This window comes from Ipomoea triloba, chromosome 5 (assembly GCF_003576645.1).
Source record: "Ipomoea triloba cultivar NCNSP0323 chromosome 5, ASM357664v1".
In the NCBI taxonomy this organism is placed as follows: Eukaryota; Viridiplantae; Streptophyta; class Magnoliopsida; order Solanales; family Convolvulaceae; genus Ipomoea; species Ipomoea triloba.
Genome location: NC_044920.1, coordinates 2,873,649 through 2,894,064, shown reverse-complemented (window position 1 = coordinate 2,894,064; position 20,416 = coordinate 2,873,649). Strand labels below are relative to the sequence as shown.

At 37.1% G+C, this 20,416-nt stretch overlaps 4 protein-coding genes and 1 non-coding gene across 7 annotated transcripts; 3 read left to right on the top strand and 2 right to left on the bottom strand.

Annotated features, from left to right (window-relative positions):
• Window positions 1–1,110: 1,110 nt before the first annotated feature.
• On the bottom strand, window positions 1,111–1,182 carry TRNAQ-UUG. Its single transcript has one exon. It is a non-coding gene; the product is annotated as a tRNA-Gln (tRNA).
• A 1,939-nt stretch (window positions 1,183–3,121) lies between these two features.
• On the bottom strand, window positions 3,122–6,163 carry LOC116019974 (scarecrow-like protein 9). 2 transcript variants are annotated; one of them, XM_031260391.1, is made up of 2 exons: window positions 6,031–6,163; window positions 3,122–5,769 (listed from the first exon to the last, which is right to left on the bottom strand). In XM_031260391.1, the coding sequence occupies exon 2, from the start codon at window positions 5,484–5,486 to the stop codon at window positions 3,498–3,500; it is 1,989 nt and encodes a 662-aa protein (XP_031116251.1). In that variant the 5' UTR covers window positions 5,487–5,769; window positions 6,031–6,163; the 3' UTR covers window positions 3,122–3,497. The 2 variants fall into 2 exon arrangements, with proteins under 2 accessions (XP_031116251.1, XP_031116252.1); XM_031260392.1 differs by having other exon boundaries at window positions 3,122–5,723; window positions 6,031–6,151.
• Window positions 6,164–8,063: 1,900 nt separating this feature from the next.
• On the top strand, window positions 8,064–16,388 carry LOC116019288 (scarecrow-like protein 14). 2 transcript variants are annotated; one of them, XM_031259440.1, is made up of 2 exons: window positions 8,064–8,142; window positions 13,828–16,388. In XM_031259440.1, exon 2 carries the CDS (start codon window positions 13,949–13,951, stop codon window positions 15,953–15,955), a length of 2,007 nt encoding a protein of 668 aa, XP_031115300.1. In that variant the 5' UTR covers window positions 8,064–8,142; window positions 13,828–13,948; the 3' UTR covers window positions 15,956–16,388. The 2 variants fall into 2 exon arrangements, with proteins under 2 accessions (XP_031115300.1, XP_031115299.1); XM_031259439.1 differs by lacking the exon at window positions 8,064–8,142 and adding an exon at window positions 13,468–13,565.
• Window positions 8,160–11,093, top strand: LOC116019289 (scarecrow-like protein 9). The gene has a single exon (XM_031259442.1). The coding sequence runs from the start codon at window positions 8,686–8,688 to the stop codon at window positions 10,669–10,671; it is 1,986 nt and encodes a 661-aa protein (XP_031115302.1). The 5' UTR covers window positions 8,160–8,685; the 3' UTR covers window positions 10,672–11,093.
• Window positions 16,389–17,149: 761 nt separating the features above from the next.
• On the top strand, window positions 17,150–19,817 carry LOC116020898 (ribosomal RNA large subunit methyltransferase E). Its single transcript, XM_031261464.1, has 6 exons — window positions 17,150–17,255; window positions 17,366–17,452; window positions 17,578–17,640; window positions 17,794–17,895; window positions 18,931–19,189; window positions 19,374–19,817. The coding sequence occupies exons 1-6, from the start codon at window positions 17,178–17,180 to the stop codon at window positions 19,484–19,486; spliced, it is 702 nt and encodes a 233-aa protein (XP_031117324.1). The 5' UTR covers window positions 17,150–17,177; the 3' UTR covers window positions 19,487–19,817.
• Window positions 19,818–20,416: the final 599 nt, after the last annotated feature.

Genomic DNA, 20,416 nt, shown 5'->3' with positions numbered 1-20,416 from the left:
ATATATATATATATATATATATATATATATATATATATATATATATATATATATATATATATATATATATATATATATATATATATATGGAATAAGATCCAAATTGGCCACTAAACGAAACGTGAAAGTACAATTTGGCCATTGAACAAAAAAAAAGTACAATTAAGCCACTCAACACTCCAAATATCTGCAATTTCATCTGATAGCAAGTTAACATCCCATCTAGCAGATTGCATGTTGACATGGAGAATTACTTGACATTTTTAAAAAAAAAATTCCTTTTCAATTCTTTTATTTTTTTGAAAACCCTTTTCTTACCTAAAATCTGCTACAGTACACACCTAGTCCTTTCCTTTCTTTCTTTACTCTTTCTTCAATCTTTCTTCCACCATGTATAGGCAATTCAATTAGGAAAACTAAACTTCAATAATTCTTTATAAAATTTTTAAAAAAAAAAGAGAGAAAAAAAAAAAAGAAGCTTCAATCAGAAATCCCAAAATCAACTGTGAAATTCTCCAATCACGCCTAAAATCCCTATTTGGTTTGTAGTTGCTTCGAGGTTTCATCATATTGAAGTTTATCAGTTTGTAGCTTTATCAATTTGCAGTTTCAATTTCTTATAGTCTGTTTGGTTCGCTGAAAAATATTCGGAGGGTGTATATTTTCATACAAAAGAATTAGGTACTGCAGCAGATTTTTTGCAAATTATAATGATAGGATGTGCACTGTGAAGAGATGTTTTAGCACCAAAGTAGTGTTTGGTCCACCTTTTGCTTAATTTAGCTCCAAAGTAGTGCATTGCGAAGGGAATCATGTTTCATTCTATTTATTAACATCTTAATTATTATATAAAATTATAAACTGAATATATATATCTTTCAAAAAAAAAAAGTTGAATATATATTGCAGCAGATTTTATGCTAGAAAAGAGTTTTCAAAAATAAAATTAAAAAAATGAAAAAGAAATTTTTAAAAAAATGTCAAATCATCATGGTCAATTTGAACTTTATTCCTTCTTTTTTTTTTTTGGGAAAATTCACCGGGTCGAACTTAGATTCTCTCAAAAAATTTTCCTATAAAAAAGCTCACTTGCCACTTGAATTACCTCATAGGTCCTACCGGGAGTTGAACCCAGGTTGTTGGATTCAAAGTCCAAAGTGCTAACCACTACACCATAGAACCAATGGCATTATGTTTATGTGCCTACAATATTATTTTTAAAAATCTACACTGCAAGGTGACTCAAGTTTACCGCAAATTATACTGTGGACAATGATCATAGCTGATACTGCAGTTGTGTTGAACAGATACTGTAGTTGTGTTGAAAAAATACTGCAATTGTGTTGAAATGAAACTGCAATTGCACGGAACAGAGGCAGTTCATCCATTCATCACAACTGTAGTATGTTTTCATAAGTGGCCAAGGTATTGACTTCCCATTTCTATTTCATTCTCTTCCAAGTTCCAATGTAAGCGGTGGCGTCATGTCACTTGCATTAATAATTAACAAGAATTTATTTAATGGAAGAAATTAGGACATTTCCTAATTTAGATTGTGTTTATTTTATATTTTCAGTTTTTATTCCTTTACTTTTTTAATTTTTATTCTTTATTTTTAAATTGGAGAAATATACAAGTATACACATTGTTTGATTATATTTTTGAAGAAAAATAATTTTATTGGTTAGTAAATGCACTCTTAAAAACGATGAATAAGAGTTTGAATTTTTATTAGAATTATTTTAAAAAAAAAAGAAAGAAAGAAAGAAAAGGAACTATGTACGTGTTAGCACATCATACTATCATAGTGCAAGCATATGAAAAAGGTACCACGAATGAGAGTAAAAAATGGAAGTCCAAGTAATAAAACTCTATGAAAAAGGTAAACATTGACTTTTAAATAGTATGTTGATGTAGCATGCTGCATGGGAGAGGAACTCAGGAATAGGCGTGATGGGGGGCGGTATTTCTCTCTCCGGATGGTGAGTTTGTAACAACCACTAATGGGACTATTCTGATTTGTGACTCACTGACCATGGCTGAGACGTTTGCGTTTAGAGAAGCTCTTTCTTGGCTTAAGGAAATAGGGGAAGTGGCAGTGGTGATGTTTACAGATTGTGCGGTTATGCGAAGTAATATTCTTACCACGGAGTCGATTTATTCTTACATTGATTTTGCAAACATGGACTGCAAAAATTTGATGAGTTCTTTTGAGTTTTGTTCACTTTTTTTCACTCGTAGAGCATATAATGTTATTGCTTACACTTTAGCTAAATCTTGACATCTCTCTAGGCTGGATCATTCTTTGTATTGAGACATTGCTCTCCTGACTCTATTTATAGAAATGGGAAGTCAATACCTTTTTGTTTTTTTTTTTTTAACCTTTTGGGTGAGTTGGATGGAGAGAGAGGTTACGAGAGAGAAAATCGAATATGTTTTCTAAATATTAGGTTTTTTTTTTTTTTTGTTGACAACATTTCAAATTTTAAATAAATAAGTCAGACTAGTTTAGTTGGTTCGGTCGATTACTTTAAAGCCATGTTCCAGTGGTAAAGAGTTTCACTGGAAACCTAGAGGATTGTGGGATAGCTTAATTAATGAATTAACTCAACTGATCACTCTAAAACTTTATTTGAGAACTGACAAAATGACTAGTAATATACTTTTGAGTTTAGTATTAGTCTAGCGTAAGTAAGTAAATTTATAGGGTGACCGCCAATTAGCGACTACCGTGAGTATCGTCACTACCCTTACTATTTATTTTTTTCTCTTTTTCTTTTTTTATAACTTCTCTCTCATTCCCCTCTTTCCTAATTTGACTGAAAAAATATGAAAAATCACCACTCTTAGAGAGTTGGAGATGCTAAGTGAAAATTATAAGTTAAAAAGAAACATATTAAAAATTATTGGATATAAAAACTCAATTAAATTTATGAGATACTTATGTTTTTGTCACTTATTATTGTATTCAAGTCTACTGAATTGTATTCAAGTCTATTCAAAAAAAAAAGAGTCTACTTAATTGAATCAGCTTGGTTAGTATGAGTGACCGTGTACTCTCATTCCTTAAGAGAGGTCTGGAAAAACCAATCTAATCAGTTAGGGCCCTCAGGATATCTCATGGTCTAAAAAAAAAAAAACAATTTACTGAGTTGATTTACTCTCATTTTATGAGATATAGATACAAATGCGGTGGCTGCATTCACATAGACACAATATGAATGCTTTCCACTCACAATCTACTCAAATGTTGAGGAGAAAAAACCAGTTTTAAGGTTCACTCAGACATCAAATCTAGTCAAGAATAACAGGAACATGGATGTCAAAACCATTAGCAAATTTTAACATTGTCTACCAGGAAGATTCATTCGATAACTCGCCATGCAATCAGTAAAAGCATCACAAGGCAGGGTTTACCCAGTACACACCCTTGCATAGTGACTGTGGGTTTCCCTCGTCAGAAACAAGGAGATTAGAAGTCTGATGAGTAATCTGAACTAAGCTGGTTTCCACGACGAAAGCGCGAATATGGCGCGCCCCTTCCATCCCAGAAGCAGCCAGTGTCCATCTTCATCGATCACGAACTCCTTGTGGTATCGCTTCAACATATGCATCGACATCTTCACGATCTCCCGGTTCAAAGGAAGCTGAAGAAATCCAGCCCTCGTGTTCCTGGTCTGCCACATCTTGTACGTTTCTGGCCTCTCGACCCTCTCAGTGTCTTCACATGCAATCGCGTTCATGGCTTGCTGACCAAATATGTAGCTTTCGATCAGCATCCTCTCATGAACTTCGCGGGGAATAGTGACCTCAAGCATATCGAACACAGCTGAGTAATGAGACAGAGCTGCTCGAAATCTCGATGTAAATAAGGGGGAATTACAAGCACTGTTGAGAATCCCGTGTATGAAAACATCCGGATGGAGCTCGTGGATTAGTTTCAGAACAGTATCCCTCGGACTGAGGCTGTTTACAACCACTGTATCATCGAGAAGTTTCCTAAGTTGATATATACAGTTCACTACAAGCACCTCGCCCTCGATGATCTTCAGATCATCAACTGTAATTGTTTCCCACTGCTTTGCTATAGCATTAAACTCGAATGGGACATTGAACTTCTCAGCATAATAAGATAAAAGCCGCCCTGTCCCCTCAGCCTTCTCTGCTGGCCGAAAACCTGACTGTGGAAAATCAATCCCGGTTATACGAAGCTTGGGAGGTCCACCGGGCCTAGACGAGAGATGCTGTATTAAGCAAGGCCATTGAAAGCCGAAAAGAGTACCAATCCCAAAATCGATAATGTGCAGTGATGAGGCGTTCTGGGCTAGAGTTGTGATGGTCTTGTTTGAGAACAAATACGAGATCTTCAGAAATGGACAGGAAGAACAATAGAGCTGGAAAGCTTTCAAGGCCCTAGCAGCATACCTAGGATATTTCATCAGTGCTTTATATATTCTCGTCCCAGATCCCGCTATCCTTGCCTCGAGACCGTCAGCAAAATAATGCGCCAGCCTCTGCATATCGTCTCCGGTTTGAGACGAATGCTGTCTGATACGCTTCAAATAATCGTTGGCAGTCCTTATGTCCTCGACGGCTATAGCTTGTGCACAAAGCGTCAAGAGAGATCGCAAGTCTACCACAGTTCGTTCAGACCCCGGTTTCTTCTTCCTATTAGAACCCTTCGAATCATCATTGCCTGTTGCACTTTCACACAAAACGCCCCGCAAGGAATGACAAAGACTGGATTCGTCCTCTCCACTGTATAATAACACCTTGTCAAACTCTTCTTGCTTAATGCTTGGTTCAGCATAAATTGCTGATTGCTTGTAACTTCTCCCTTCTGCCAAATGCATATCTTCACGAAGAGTATTTTTCGTTCCTCTTCGCCCTTCAAGGGTGTCCTGATTCCCAGTATTCTTCTCAGCCCCAATCCCATCAACAAGCAAGCTATTGCGAGTAGGAAGGAACGAACTCGCTTCCCTAACCCCTTTCTCAACAGATTCAGTACAATTGGATATATCAGGAATTGTAATTGTATTCGAAGCAACATTGACAGGAACATGGTCACTAGTAGTTTGATGCTCCCGGGGATAGGGATCCCTGTTAGGACATAAAGAATCATCGTTACCATTGTCTCCCAATCCATAATAACTACTACCACCATAGTTTTCATTTCGATCCAAATCAGGAACTCTTTGAAGATTCGGGGATGGCGGGTACTCCTCCCCAATAAGCTCGTAAAATGATCTTTCTGCATCTTTAAGGGCAGCAGACTGTCGAAGCATGTAGGCCTTCTCTTCCGCGTTATCTTCCATTAGCATCTGATTAATCCACTTGAGCATTTGATCCCTAAGATCATAATGTTCATATCCACCATCTTCATTCAATAACCTCTGATGGGATTGAGGCAGTGGGGCTTCACTATTTAGATTTCCCATTTCTTCGTTCCGATCCACCAATATCTCACAAACTCCCTCATTCGCCATCGGAGTTGGATACGAGAAAGTGGATAGACCTTCAACCCCTAAATTTTGGCTGTGAGGTTGTTCTCATCCCACCATGCCATTCAAACACTTAAACCAGATTTGGATTTGGAAAGATTGGTGGGGTTTCATCCTCAAAAGTCTAATTGGGATGTCGTCTCATATGGTCCCCTATCCATGGCCCTCTATTCTTAAAGAATCAAGAACCCTAATCTTCCTCAAAATCTCATTCCCCAATTCCTACACAATCCAGAAACCCAAACTCTTGACTATGTCAAATTGTCAGCTAAATCAAACAAAACATTAACTATGTCAAACAAATAACAACAAAACCTTTAAGCATAAGCATGAAAAGTGAACCAAAAAACATGATAGATTAACAAAACACTCATCTTCATCCTAAGTAAGAGCCAGAAAGAATGAAATTAAGCATAAAGTTGGAATCTTTTTCCTCAAATAACATATTGGAAAGCAGAAAAAGAAGCGGGTCGGTGTTATGCATGCACAGAATCGTGATACATAAGAAGCTGTACATACAGAAACTTACCTTAACACAGAGCAATCCTACAAGGCTGGGGGCAACAAACGTTGGGTCATGGGTGTTTACCAGTTTAAGAATAGTAGAAGGCATTGGTCTCTTGAGAATTTTAAATTTTTTAATATAGTCCTAAGAAGTGGTATATTATGTGTTGGAAAAATTAGCTTAATTTGATATTTAAAGTGATATTTTGAGGCAGGGAACCTAGGACAGTGACTATATGATTCATTTTCTATTTGAGGCATCCATCAAATTTTGTCCCAAAAATACCATCCAACTATACATGCCGTCCCATCCTCCCATTGTCATCTCTCCACACCACATAATCAATTATATTATTATTACATGAAAGATTAGTCAAATGAGTGTGACATAATTTTCGTATCTAAAGATCATGAGTTTGATTCAATTTTGCGAGATTAATGTTATCGTAAATTACACAATTAGTCCATTGCTTAGATCATAGTCTTCATGTGCGCATCATGAAGCAAATTCAGACCTTCCAGCATCTTTGGGCATTTTTCCTGCACTATCGCCTTCTGTCATGACCTTTAAGCCACGCGACGAACCAGGGGCTTGCCAACAATTTTTTGGTTGAATCTACCTCACAAGATCTTTTCCTGTGTGTACACTTTTGAATAGTGACTGCGATGGAGATATTGTCAATCGATAGAAGAATTGAAATAGATACTTAGGTGGTGGGCAAGACTATTCAACCAGTGTCAGTCTTGGGTACGTTTGACCAAATCATTAAAGAAGCTTTAAGTTCCTTCAAAGAATTCAGTTTAAAATTTGTGAAACAGTTTGTGAATCAAGTTTTCTATGCTAGGAAAGTTGTTTTTATGTCTGACTTTTAAATAGTAATTACACTTGCAATGATTTAATAAAGCCACTATTCAAAAGTGTGCACACACGAAAAGATCTTGTGCGGTTGGTTCAACCAAAAAATTGTTGGCAAGCCCCTAGTTCGTCGCGTGGCTTAAAGGTCATGACGGGAGGCGGTAGTGTAGGAAAAATGCTCAAGGATGCTGGAAGGTCTGAATTTGCTTCATGATGCACACATGAAGACTATGATCTAAGTGATGGACTAATTGCGTAATTCGCGATAACATTAATCTCGCGAAATTAAATCAAACTCATGATCTTTAGATACGAAAATTATGTCCCACTCATTTGGTTAGTCTTTCATGTAATAATAATATAATTGATTATGTGGTGTGGAGAGATGACAATGGGAGGATGGGACAGCATGTATAGTTGGATGGTACTTTTGGGACAAAATTTGGTGGATGCCTCAAATAGAAAATGAATCATATAGTCACTGTCCTAGGTTCCCTGCCACACACTTTGACTGTTTGACATAATGAAAATATCTTTAGGAATTTATTATGTTTAATCTCAAGTTCTACTCTCAAATTTTTAATATAGACTTTTTCTTGAGACTCTCATGATAGAAATAATATATTATTGTCCACGTAAAAGACTGCAAGTGGAGGAGTAAAGTTTGGAGGTACATGCTGTAGAACTCAAATATCTTATTCTTTTTTTTTGAAATATCAAATATTTTATTCTTGGTTGCCACATCATAGAGTAAAAATGAGAGAGTAAAATTTGGAAGTACATGTAATAGAACCCATATTTTATTAGTTTATTTCTCTATTAAATCACGCGAGAAATAATATATATTCAAAATTTTTAAAAATATTGAATTGTATTTATATTAGTACAAACTCACATTCCTCCCCAATGAATTACAAATGTTATTCAAAAATCATCCCAAACTCTATTTTCATCGTACAGTTTGAGAATTAATTCTTAATTTATTCATTATCCATTTTTAATGTATAATATATCAAATTTATTATATTAACTTATAAAAAATATAGAGTATGAATCTATTTAGACCCAACGCAAATCAGAAATAAACACAACTCAAAATTATACTTCAAAATATCACTTTAAATACCAAATTAAGCTAATTTTTCCAACACATAATATACCACTTCTTAGGACTATATTAAAATTCTCAAGAGACGAATGCCTGCTACTATTCTTAAACTGGTAAACACCCATGGCCCAACGTTTGTTGCCCCCAGCCTTGTAGGATTGCTATGTGTTAAGGTAAGTTTCTGTATGTATAGCTTCTTATGTAGCATGATTCTGTGCATGCATAACACCGACCCGGTTGTTTTTCTGCTTTCGAATATGTTATTTGACTAAAAAGATTTGATCTTTATGCTTGATTTCATTCTTTTTGGCTCTTACTTAGGATGAAGATGAGTGTTTGCTAATCTATCATGTTTTTTTGTTCATTTTCATGCTTATGCTTGAAGGTTTGGTTGTTATTTGTTTGACATAAGTTAATGTTTTGTTTGATTTAGCTGACAATTTGACATAGTCAAGAGTTTGGGTTTCTGGATTGTGAAGGAATTGGGGAATGAGATTTTGAGGAAGATTAGGGTTCTTGATTCTTGAAGAATAGAGGGCCATGGATAGGAGACCATATGAGACCACATCCCAATTTAACTTTTGAGGATGAAACCCCACCAATCTTTCCAAATCCAAATCTGGTTGAATGGCAGTGACACCATGGTGGGATGAGACCAACCTCACAGACAAAATTTAGGGGTTGAAGGTCTATCCGCTTTCTCTTATCCAACTTCGATGGCGAATGAGGGAGTTTGTGAGACATTTCTGGATCGGGAAGAAATGGGAAATCTAAATAGTGAAGAAGCCCCACTGCCTCAATCTGGTCAGAGGTTAAATGTAGTAAACTTATTGAATGAAGATGGTGGATATGAAGATTATGATCTTAGGGGTCAAATGCTTAAGTGGATTAATCAGATACTAATGGAAGATAACGTGGAAGAGAAGGCCTACATGTCTCGACAGTCTACTGAACTTAAGGATGCAGAAAGATCATTTTACGAGCTTATTGGGGAGGAGTACCCGCCATCCCCAAATCTTCACAGAGTTCCTGATTTGGATCGAAATGACAACATTGGATCGGGAGACAATGGTAACGATGATTCTTTATGTCCTAACTTGGATCCCAATCCCCGGGAGCGTCAAACTACTAGTGACCATGTTCCTGTCAATGTTGCTTCGAGTACAATTACAATTCCTGATATATCCAATTGTACTGAATCTGTTGAGAAAGGGGTTAGGGAAGCGAGTTCGTTCCTTCCTACTCGCAATAGCGTGCTTGTTGATGGAGTTGGGGCTGAGAAGAATACTGGGAATCAGGATGCCCTTGAAGGGCGAAGAGGAACGAAAAATACTCTTCGTGAAGATACACATTTGCCAGAAGGGAGAAGTTACAAGCAATCAGCAATTTATGCTGAACCGAGCATTAAGCAAGAAGAGTTTGACAAGGTGTTATTATGGAGTGGAGAGGACGAATCCAGTCTTTGTCATTCCTTGCAGGGCGTTTTGTGTGAAAGTGCAACAGGCAATGATGATTCGAAGGGTTCTAATAGGAAGAAGAAACCGGGGTCTGAACGAACTTTGGTAGACTTGCGATCTCTCTTGACGCTTTGTGCACAAGCTGTAGCCGTCCAGGACATAAGGACTGCCAACGATTATTTGAAGCGTATCAGACAACATTCGTCTCAAACCGGAGACGATATGCAGAGGCTGGCGCATTATTTTGCTGAGGCTCTCGAGGCAAGGATAACGGGATCTGGGACAAGAATATATAAAGCACTGATGAAATATCCTAGGTATGCTGCTAGGGCCTTGAAAGCTTTCCAGCTCTATCGTTCTTCCTGTCCATTTGTGAAGATCTCGTATTTGTTCTCGAACAAGACCATCACAACTCTAGCCCAGAACGCTTCATCACTGCACATTATTCATTTCGGGATTGGTTTTCTTTTCGGCTTTCAATGGCCTTGCTTAATACAAAATCTCTCGTCTAGGCCCGGTGGACCTCCCAAGCTTCGTATAACCGGGATTGATTTTCCACAGTCAGGTTTCCGGCCAGCAGAGAAGGCTGAGAGGACAGGGCGGCTTTTAGCTTATTATGCTGAGAAGTTCAATGTCCCATTCGAGTTTAATGCTATAGCAAAGCAGTGGGAAACAATTACAGTTGATGATCTGAAGATCATCGAGGGCGAGGTGCTTGTAGTGAACTGTATATATCAACTTAGGAAACTTCTCGACGATACAGTGGTTGTAAACAGCCTCAGTCCGAGGGATACTGTTCTGAAACTAATCCACGAGGTCCATCCGGATGTTTTCATACACGGGATTCTCAACAGTGCTTGTAATTCCCCCTTATTTACATCAAGATTTCGAGCAGCTCTGTCTCATTACTCAGCTGTGTTCGATATGCTTGAGGTCACTATTCCCCGCGAAGTTCATGAGAGGATGCTGATCGAGAGCTACATATTTGGTCAGCAAGCCATGAACGCGATTGCATGTGAAGACACTGAGAGGATCGAGAGGCCAGAAACGTACAAGATGTGGCAGGCCAGGAACACGAGGGCTGGATTTCTTCAGCTCCCTTTGAACCGGGAGATCGTGAAGATGTCGATGCATACGTTGAAGCGATACCACAAGGAGTTCGTGATCGATGAAGATGGACATTGGCTGCTTCTGGGATGGAAGGGGCGCGCCATATTCGCTCTTTCATCGTGGAAACCAGCTTAGTTCAGATTACTCATCGTCTAGCAGACTTAACTCTCCTTCTTGGCTTCTAATCTCCTTGTTTCTGACGAGGGAAACCCACAGTCACTTCGCAAGGGTGTGTACTGGGTAAACCCCGCCTTGTGATGCTTTTATTGATTGCATGGCGAGTTCTCGAATGAATCTTCCTGGTAGATAATGTTAAAATTTGCTAATGGTTTTGACATCCATGTTCCTGTTATTCTTGACTAGATTTGATGTCTGAGTGAACCTTAAAACTGGTTTTTTCTCCTCAACATTTCAGTAGATTGTGAATGCAGCTATTGTGAGTGGAAAGCATTCTAAGTTTCTAACTGCGTCTATGTGAATGCAGCCACTGCATTTGTATCTATATCTCATAAAATGAGAGTAAATCAATATAGTAAAAAAAAAAAATGTTTTTGTTAGACAATGAGGTGTCCTGAGAGAGCCCTAACTGATTAGATTGGTTGATTGGTTTTTTCAGACCTTTCTTAAGAAATAAGAGTACAGGGTCACTCATGCCAATCAAGCTGGTTCAATTGAGTAGACTAGAATACAATAATAAGTAACAAAAACATAAGTATCTCATAAATTTAATTGAGTTTTTATATCCAATAATTTTTAATATGTTTCTTTTTAACTTATAATTTTCACTTAGCATCTCCATCTCTCCCAGAGTGGTGTTTTTTCATATTGTTTTTCAGTCCAATTAGAAAAGAGAGAATGACAGAAAAGTAAAAGTAAATGTTAAAAAAAAAAAAAAAAGTAGTAGTAACGGTAGTGATGGTACTCACGGTAGTCGCCAATTGGTGGTCACCCTATAAATTTACTCACTTACGCTAGATTAATACTAAACTCGAAAGTAAATTACTAGTCATTCTGTCAGTTCTCAAACAAAGTTTTAGAGTGATCGGTTGAATTAATTCATTAATTGAGCTAGCCTACAACCCTTTAGGTTTCCAGTGAAACTCTTTACCGCTGGAACATGGCTTTAAAGTAATCGATCAAACCAGCTAAACTAGTCTGACTTATTTATTTAAAATTTGAAATGATGTCAAGAAAAAAAAAAAACTCATATTTGAACATATTCAATTTTCTCACTCGTATCCTCTCTTTCCATCCAACTCACCCAAAAGGTTTTCTAAAAAAAGGTATTGACTTCCCATTTCTATTTCATTCTCTTCCAATGTAAATGGTGGGGTCATGTCACTTGCATTAATAATTATAACAAGAATTTATTTAATGGAAGAAATTGAGACATTTAGATTGTGTTTATTTTATATTTTCACTTTTTTATTCCTCTAATTTTTCATTTTTATTCTTTATTTTTAAATTGGAGAAATTTATAAGTATACACATTATTTGATTATATTTTTCAAGAAAAATAGAGTTTTTGTTGGGCTAGTAAATGCACTCTTAAAAACGATGAATAAGAGTTTGAATTTTTATTAGAATTATTATTTTTTTTTAAAGAAAGAAATGTTGGCACATCATACTATCATAGTGCAAACATGTGAAAAATGCAAACATTCTTTTGGTGAAAAATGTATTACTTTTTCTCTTATAAGTAACAAAAATTGTATTTTTTATTAGTATTATATTTGAGCATATAAGTGTGAGATTTGCACATATAAGTATGACATTTGCATGGTGTTTTGACCCGACCCGTCTCACGAATAAGGATCCGTGAGACGGTCTCACACAAGTGTGACCCTTTCTTATCTTTATCAATAATAATAATAATAATATATACATTAAATATTAGAGTTATATGTTAGTTACTTTTTAAAATATAAATATCCAATTTATAAAAATATTTTACATTATTATTATTATTATTGTTATTATTTACTATATTAAAATTTAAATAAATTTAAAATTTTAATATAAAATAATAATATTGGGCACCTATTTTTTGCGCATCGCCCATAAGAAAAACTAGTATATATACTATAAACTCACAAATTTTAAAATGTTGAATTGTATTTATATTAGTACAAACTCATATTCCTTTCCAGTGGATTACAAATGCTACTCAAAAGTCATCCCGAAGTCCATTTTCCTCGTACAGTTTGAGAATTCATTTCTAATTTACTCATTAACCATTTTAATGTATAATTAGTGTTGCAAAAATTCTACCTAGGCGTCGATTAATCAACACCTAGGCGCTAGGCACTAGCTGGCCACCTAGCGTATCACCATAATCGATGGTCTAGGTGATCGACCGGCCGGCTAGACAGCCGACGTGGGCGCCTAAGCACTGCTTAGGCGCTGACTGCCTTGACCTCTTGAGTGCTGACTAGGCTTCCTAAGCACCACCGACTAGGCCGCTTAGTCGGTCGATTAGCTACTGCTTTTTTTTTTAATGGGTTATTTTAATTGAGTGAAATAATCTTAAATTGTTCAAACTCTAGATGTTTTTTAGATTATTATTTAATATTTTAGTATTAAATAATTTATAATTATTAATCTTAAAAAATTATAAAACTTTAAATAATTTTTTTTTAAAAAGTAAAATAAAAAAATACACGGACGCCTAGGCCCCAATTAATCTCCGCTCTAGGTGTTAGGTGTCCCCAGACGTCCGAAAAGTGCGTGACGATTTTTTAAACCATAAGTATAATATACAAGAGTATCAAATTTGTCATTTTAACTTAAAAAATCTGAATACATTTTGACCCAACTCAAATAACAAATTAACGTCACTCAAAATTATACTTCAAAATATCACTTTAAATACCAAATTGAGCTAATTTTTCCAACACATAATAATGATAATATACCACTTCTTATGACTATATTAAAATTCTCAAGAGACCAGTGCCTGCTACTATTCTTAAACTGGTAAGCACCCACCGTTTGTTGCCCCCATCCTTGTAGGATTGCTCTGTGTTAAGGTAAGTTTCTGTATGTACAGCTTCTTATGTAGCACGATTCTGTGCATGCATAACACCCACCCGGTTCTTTTTCTGCTTTCCAATATGTTATTTGAGGAAAAAGATTTGAACTTTATGCTTAATTTCATTCTTTTTGGCTCTTACTTAGGATGAAGATGAGTGTTTTGTTAATCTATCATGTTTTTTTGTTCACTTTTCACGCTTATGCTTGAAGGTTTTGTTGTTATTTGTTTGACATAAGTTAATGTTTTGTTTGATTTAGCTGACAATTTGACATAGTCAAGAGTTTGGGTTTCTGGATTGTGAAATTTAGGCTTTGAGGAATTGGGGAAATGAGATTTTGAGGAAGATTAGGGTTCTTGATTCTTGAAGACTAGAGGGCCATGGATAGGGGACCATATGAGGCCACATCCCAATTTAACTTTGAGGGTGAATATGAACATTATGATCTTAGGGATCAAATGCTTAAATGGATTAATCAGATGTTAATGGAAGATAATGTGGAAGAGAAGGCCTATATGTCTCGACAGTCTGCTGCCCTTAAAGATGCAGAAAGATCATTTTACGAGCTTATTGGGGAGGAGTACCCGCCATCCCCGAATCTTCACAGAGTTCCTGATTTGGATCGAAATGAAAACTATGGTGGTAGTAGTTATTATGGATTGGGAGACAATGGTAACGATGATTCATTATGTCCTAACTGGGTTCCCAATCCCCGGGAGCATCAAACTACTAGTGACCATGTTCCTGTCAATGTTGCTTCGAGTACTACTTCTCAGTCATCCTCATTGCTTGGCCAGGGCACCGTAAATGATGGGACTGTGGACTTTGTTGCGAGTACAATTACAATTCCTGATATATCCAATTTTACTGAATCTGTTGAGAAAGGGATTAGGGAAGGGAGTTCGTTCCTTCCTACTCGCAATAGCTTGCTCGTTGATGGAGTTGGGGCGGAGAAGAATACCGGGAGTCAGGACTTGCTTGAAGGGCGAAGAGGAAAGAAAAATATGTGTCGTGACGATATGCATTTGCCCGAAGGGAGATTTTACAAGCAATCAGCAATTTATGCTGAACCAAGCATTAAACAAGAAGAGTTTGACGAGGTGTTATTATGCAGTGAAGAGGACGAATCCAATCTTTGTCATTCCTTGCGGAATGTTTCGTGTGAAAGTGCAACGGGCAATGATGATTCGAAGGGTTCTAATAGGAAGAAATCGAGTGGAAAGAAACCGGGGTCTAATCAAGCTGTGGTAGACTTGCGATCTCTCTTGATGCTTTGTGCACAAGCTGTAGCCGTTGAGGACATAAGGACTGCCAACGATTATTTGAAGCGTATCAGACAACATTCGTCTCAAACCGGAGACGATATGCAGAGGTTGGCGCATTATTTTGCTGACGCTCTCGAGGCAAGGATAGCGGGATCTGGGACGAGAATACATAAAGCACTGGTGAAATATCCTAGGTATGCTGCTAGGGCCTTGAAAGCTTTCAAGCTCTATCTTTCTTGTTGTCCATTTAGGAAGATCTCGAATATGTTCTCGAATAAGACCATCACAACTCTAGCCCAGAACACTTCATCACTGCACATTATCGATTTTGGGATTGGTACTCTTTTTGGCTTTCAATGGCCTTGCTTAATACAACATCTCTCGTCTAGGCCCGGTGGACCTCCCAAGCTTCGTATAACCGGGATTGATTTTCCACAGTCAGGTTTCCGCCCAGCAGAGAGGGCTGAGGGGACAGGGCGACTTTTAGCTTATTATGCTGAGAAGTTCAATGTCCCATTCGAGTTTAATGCTATAGCAAAGCAGTGGGAAACAATTACAGTCGAGGATCTGAAGATCATCGAGGGCGAGGTGCTTGCTGTGAACTGTCTATATCGACTTAGGAACCTTCTCGATGAAACAGTGGTTGTAAACAGCCTCAATCCGAGGGATACTGTTCTGAAACTAATTCACGATGTCCGTCCAGATGTTTTCATACACGGGATTCTCAACAGTGCTTGTAACGCCCCCTTCTTTACATCAAGATTTCGGGTAGCTCTTTCTCATTACTCCACTGTGTTTGATATGCTTGAGGCCACTATCCCCCGCGAAGTTCCTGAGAGGATGCTGATCGAGAGCTACATATTTGGTCAGCAAGCCATGAACGCGATTGCATGTGAAGACACTGAGAGGATCGAGAGGCCAGAATCATACAAGAAGTGGCAGGCCAGGAACACGAGGGCTGGATTTCTTCAGCTTCCTTTGAACCGGGAGATCGTGAAGATGTCGATGCATATGTTGAAGCGGTACCACAAGGAGTTCGTGATCGATGAAGATGGACACTGGCTGCTTCTGGGATGGAAGGGACGCGCCATATTCGCGCTTTCATCGTGGAAACCAGCTTAGTTAATTGACTTAGTTCGGATTGCTCATCCTTGCAGACTTAACTCTCCTTCTTGGCTTCTAATCCCCTTGTTTCTGACGAGGGAAATCCGCAGTTACTACGGGAGTGCGTACTGGGTAAACCCCGCCTTGTGATGCTTTTACTGAATTCATGGCGAGTTCTCGAATGAATCTTCCTGGTAGACAATATTAAAATTTGCTAATGGCTTTGACATCCATGTTCCTGTTGTTCTTAACTAGATTTGATGTCTGAGTGAACCTTAAAACTGGTTTTTTCTCCTCAACATTTCAGGAGATTGTAAATGCAGCTATTGTGAGTGGAAAGCATTCTTATTGTGTCATTGTGAATGCAGCCACTGCAATTGTATCTATATCTCATAAATGAGACTAATTAAGTTGAGTAAACTTGAATACACTGATACAGTAATTAACATAAGTATCTCGTAAGTCTAGTTCAGTTTTTATATCCAATAATTTTTATGTTTCTTTTTAACTTTATATTTTCACTTAGCATCCCCAATTGTGTGGTGTTTGTTTTCATACTATGTATTTTTTTAGTCCAATTACGAAGGAGAGGAAGGAGAGAAAAGTTATAATAGAAAACAGATAAAGAAGAAAAATGAAAAAGTAGTTAGGGCAGTCGCTAATTGGCGTTCACCTATAAGTTTACTCACTTACACCAAATTAACACTAAACTTGGAGATAAATAACAAGTCATCCTGTCAATTCTCACATTCTCATTCTTGTTTATACACTCTAAATCTATGATGTATAAAAGTTCTTTATCATCTCTGACTAGTCAACCTCTCCAAGTGAAATTAAAACCCTCCACAGCCGTTGGAACAAGGCTTTAGAGTGATCGGTCGAATTAATTGAGCACCATCTAGGTTTCCAATGAAATTCAAACTCCCTACTACTAGAACGAGGCTCCCTACTACTAGAATGAGGCTTTAGAGTGATTAGTCGAACAAACAAAACTAACCTGCCTTATTTTTTTAAAATATATGAAATGATGTCAAAAAAAAAAAAAAAAAAAACTCACATTCGGACAACATATTCAATTTTCTCACTCATATCCTCTCTCACCCTCCAATTCACCCAAAAGGGTTTTTTTTTTTTTTTTAAACCTCACAAGTAAACTTATAAACCCCTATTTGAAACTCTTAAACCTCTTATTCATAGTTCACTTAACTTGATTGATAGTTTGATAGAGAGGAGGAAGACGATGGGCGGAGCAGGAACACCAGATTTTTTCTACAGGGAAGCTCAGCGCCTGGGTTATGTTGCTCGCTCTGCCTTCAAGGTCTGTTCTACAACACTATAAACCTTTTTCTTTTATGGGAAACAACATTTAATTCTTCTTTAAAAAAAAAAAATTAAAATTTCAATATAATTTCTTTGGTGTAAGAGCAGTTGTTACAGATGCAGAAGCAGTATAAACTGATAACCCCTGGTTCCTCTATTCTTGATCTAGGTTGTGCTCCTGGTGCCTGGCTTCAGGTGTGTGTATCTATGAATGTATTCTATCAAATTTTCCATAAAAATTCTGTCTTTCTAATTTTTTTTTTTAAATAATAATTTGATTGAGTTTACAGTTGTCTTGATTGACCCCATTTGTAATGCAGGTGGCATGCCAGAGTTTGGGTCCATTGAAAAATAATGGAGCTGTTGTTGGAATTGATCTCAAGGTTTGTTTTTGAGAAAATTTGGGTATTCCAATTGGATAACTAGGGTTTTGGTTCTATCAATCAATTTGTTACATTATAGGGAAGTGATATAGTATGTTGTGTTTATTAAAACTTTGAGAATTATCTGGAAAATGATGATATGATGCAGAGCAGAAGGTAAAGGTGCCAGCTATGCACTGTGATTCGAGGGTTCAAACTGTTTGTGCTGATGTTATGAAACTACAGAGGGACCAGATTAGGGATCTTTCACCTCAGGTATTGTTGTTGGAACATATTGCCGAGGATTTTTCGTTAGCACTGTTAGGTTATCTGGTAGCATTGCGTTGAGATATAGTTTTTGTTTCTTTTTGGCCTTCTTTTACATGGTTATGACTTATGAACAGTACACTGCTGATATGTGGAACCCTGTTGTGTTGCGATTAGCGAAGTGAGAATTCATTGAAACGTAGATTGGCTAAAATAGTTACAATAAATAAGCCTTCACCTGTTTCATTTTGGCCTTCTTTTACTTGGTTATGCAGTACGCTGCTCGATAAGCTGAATCTGTTGTGTAGCAAAGTGAGAATTCATCAAAACGTAGATTGGCTAAAATAGTTAAAATCCAGAAGCCACAAAGCCCAGCTTCACCTAATTCTTTCTTCCTGCTCTTATCCACATTACTGCGAAGGTGCCTCTTTTAGTTTAAAATCAACCAAATCACTTAGCTAGATATAACTTTTCATTCAAAGACCTTTAGAACTGTTTCTTTCTGCTGTTGACTATGCCATTCATTATGTTAACAGACCAAGTTGGTCAGACAATTGGCTTGGTATAATGGTATCCACCACAGGGTTCCAAGTTCAACTCTCTGTGGGAGTTGTCTGTTGGCCTTTGTGGTTTGAGTCAATTAGCTATGGGCAACCTGGGCTAGTTTACCTTTTTGTGGTCCTTTGCTGGCTAGGATCACAAGGCGTGCTTCACCCAGAGTGCACCTTTGGGTAGCAGTTGCGGGCTTTCACATAAATCAAAGAACAACATGAAACTTTTAGGTGGTGAGTGAGAAAACAAACTAGATAAGAGAAACGATGGCCTTAGTCAATGCAACATAACACGGCCTGTTTTTGAAAGATAGTTCAATGGATTAGAGTGAAATTATACATTTATACTTCCCTTGGTTTTCGTCCTTAATTTACTCACTCCAGAGAGATTGGACTTTCTATTTTATCTTCCACTTGTGCATACAAGTTTGTCGAGATTGAAACACGTTGTTTAGTTGCTTAGCATCACACTTTCTGATGCCTATTTTTGCAGCAAAAGGGGTTCTCCGTCGTACTATCTGACATGTGTCCCCTAGTTTCTGGAATAACAACAAGAGATGCAGTTCTGTCTGCTGAACTGGGACTCCGTGCACTCAACCTAGCCGTTGGAGGGGGCGCTTTGCCTCATTCCGACGATAATGTTCAGCTGGATGGCCAATCAGATGACTCGGTTTCTGCTCTGGGTAACAATGGTGCATTGCAACCCGGGGGCCATCTTGTCATAAAGCTATTGGAAAGTGAAGAGATCAAGGGTAAGCACAAATGTCATCCCCATTGATAATATAGTATATAAAACATGACTGTATATATAGTCTCACTATCAGCTTAACCTTTTAGTTGAAACGGAAAATGCCATTTAATTATACCAACTTAAATTACTGTTTTCTATTTCTTGATACCAAAATCTTTCTGTGACTCGCATTTGTTTGTCCACAGAAATTGGTCAGACCTGCAAATCTCTGTTCAGAAAGACATCATGGCTGAGGCCAAAAGCAACAAGGTCGTGTTCAAGAGAGATTTATTTGATTTGCCAAGGTTTGCGCCACTAATGAAAAGCTGCTATAAGTCTTACTCAAGTAACCTCAGCAAATGTTTTGCATTTAATTAAAGAGGGGAGGAGAGAGAAAATTCGAGATCCTCTTGCAAGGGGTGGATTTATTTTGCGTTCTGCGGCATAAAGAAAGAGGAAGTGGACCCGCAATGCTGCGTGTTTCGCGCACAATGGTGCCAAAGCCTTGTTTTTCTTTTGCATCAGACTCCTGTGTTTTTTCTTCTCTTTCCCTCCTCTCTCCTTTACTTGACACCTCAAAAACCTCACTATTGAGGTTACTCTAAAGTATTCAAAATGACAATTATTTATATTCATTAACTGTTCTTGAATTTCTTAATTTTATCATGATTTTCCAAAAATCAACTCAATAATCAATTTTTTTAAAAGAAAAGAAATAAAGTGAAGAGTCTTAAATATTGTCCACTCGATGAAATGTTGTAGTTCATGCATGGATAGTTTAGCAATAATTATACTATGGATTATGGTACACATTATCAGGTGGACTACTGACATAAAAGTTTATTTTTAGTATAATAAATATTTATCTTTAGTGTATTACAAGTTTATTTTTAGTATATACTAGCTAAAGAATGAACGTATAGTATGTTAAAAATTAACTTTTGCTATACTAAAATGAATATTTATCAGTGATCCAATTTGTAATGCGGACCATGATCTGTAATATAATTTACCAATGTCCAATTTAGTCAATCGTTATACTGTGGAACATGGTCCACATTTAATGTGAATAACTAACATAATGTTTATTTTTAGTATAATGAATATTCATTTTCTAATGAATTATCTAAAAGTGAAACTTTAGTACATTAAAAATGAACCATTAGTATACTAAAATGAACGCTTATCATCCCCCTTACAACTAATCGTAGTGGTCCATCTTACAAGGTAGACCATAATTCGTGGTATA

Coding starts and splice junctions, on each gene's coding strand:
- LOC116019974 (XM_031260391.1), bottom strand. CDS start 5,486: ATGGCGAATGAGGGAGTTTGTGAGATATTGGTGGATCGGAACGAAGAA.
- LOC116020898 (XM_031261464.1), top strand. CDS start 17,178: ATGGGCGGAGCAGGAACACCAGATTTTTTCTACAGGGAAGCTCAGCGC. Junction 17,256..17,365: donor TTGCTCGCTCTGCCTTCAAG/GTCTGTTCTACA, acceptor GTGTAAGAGCAG/TTGTTACAGATGCAGAAGCA. Junction 17,641..17,793: donor TTGTTGGAATTGATCTCAAG/GTTTGTTTTTGA, acceptor GATGCAGAGCAG/AAGGTAAAGGTGCCAGCTAT.
- LOC116019289 (XM_031259442.1), top strand. CDS start 8,686: ATGGCGAATGAGGGAGTTTGTGAGACATTTCTGGATCGGGAAGAAATG.
- LOC116019288 (XM_031259440.1), top strand. CDS start 13,949: ATGGATAGGGGACCATATGAGGCCACATCCCAATTTAACTTTGAGGGT.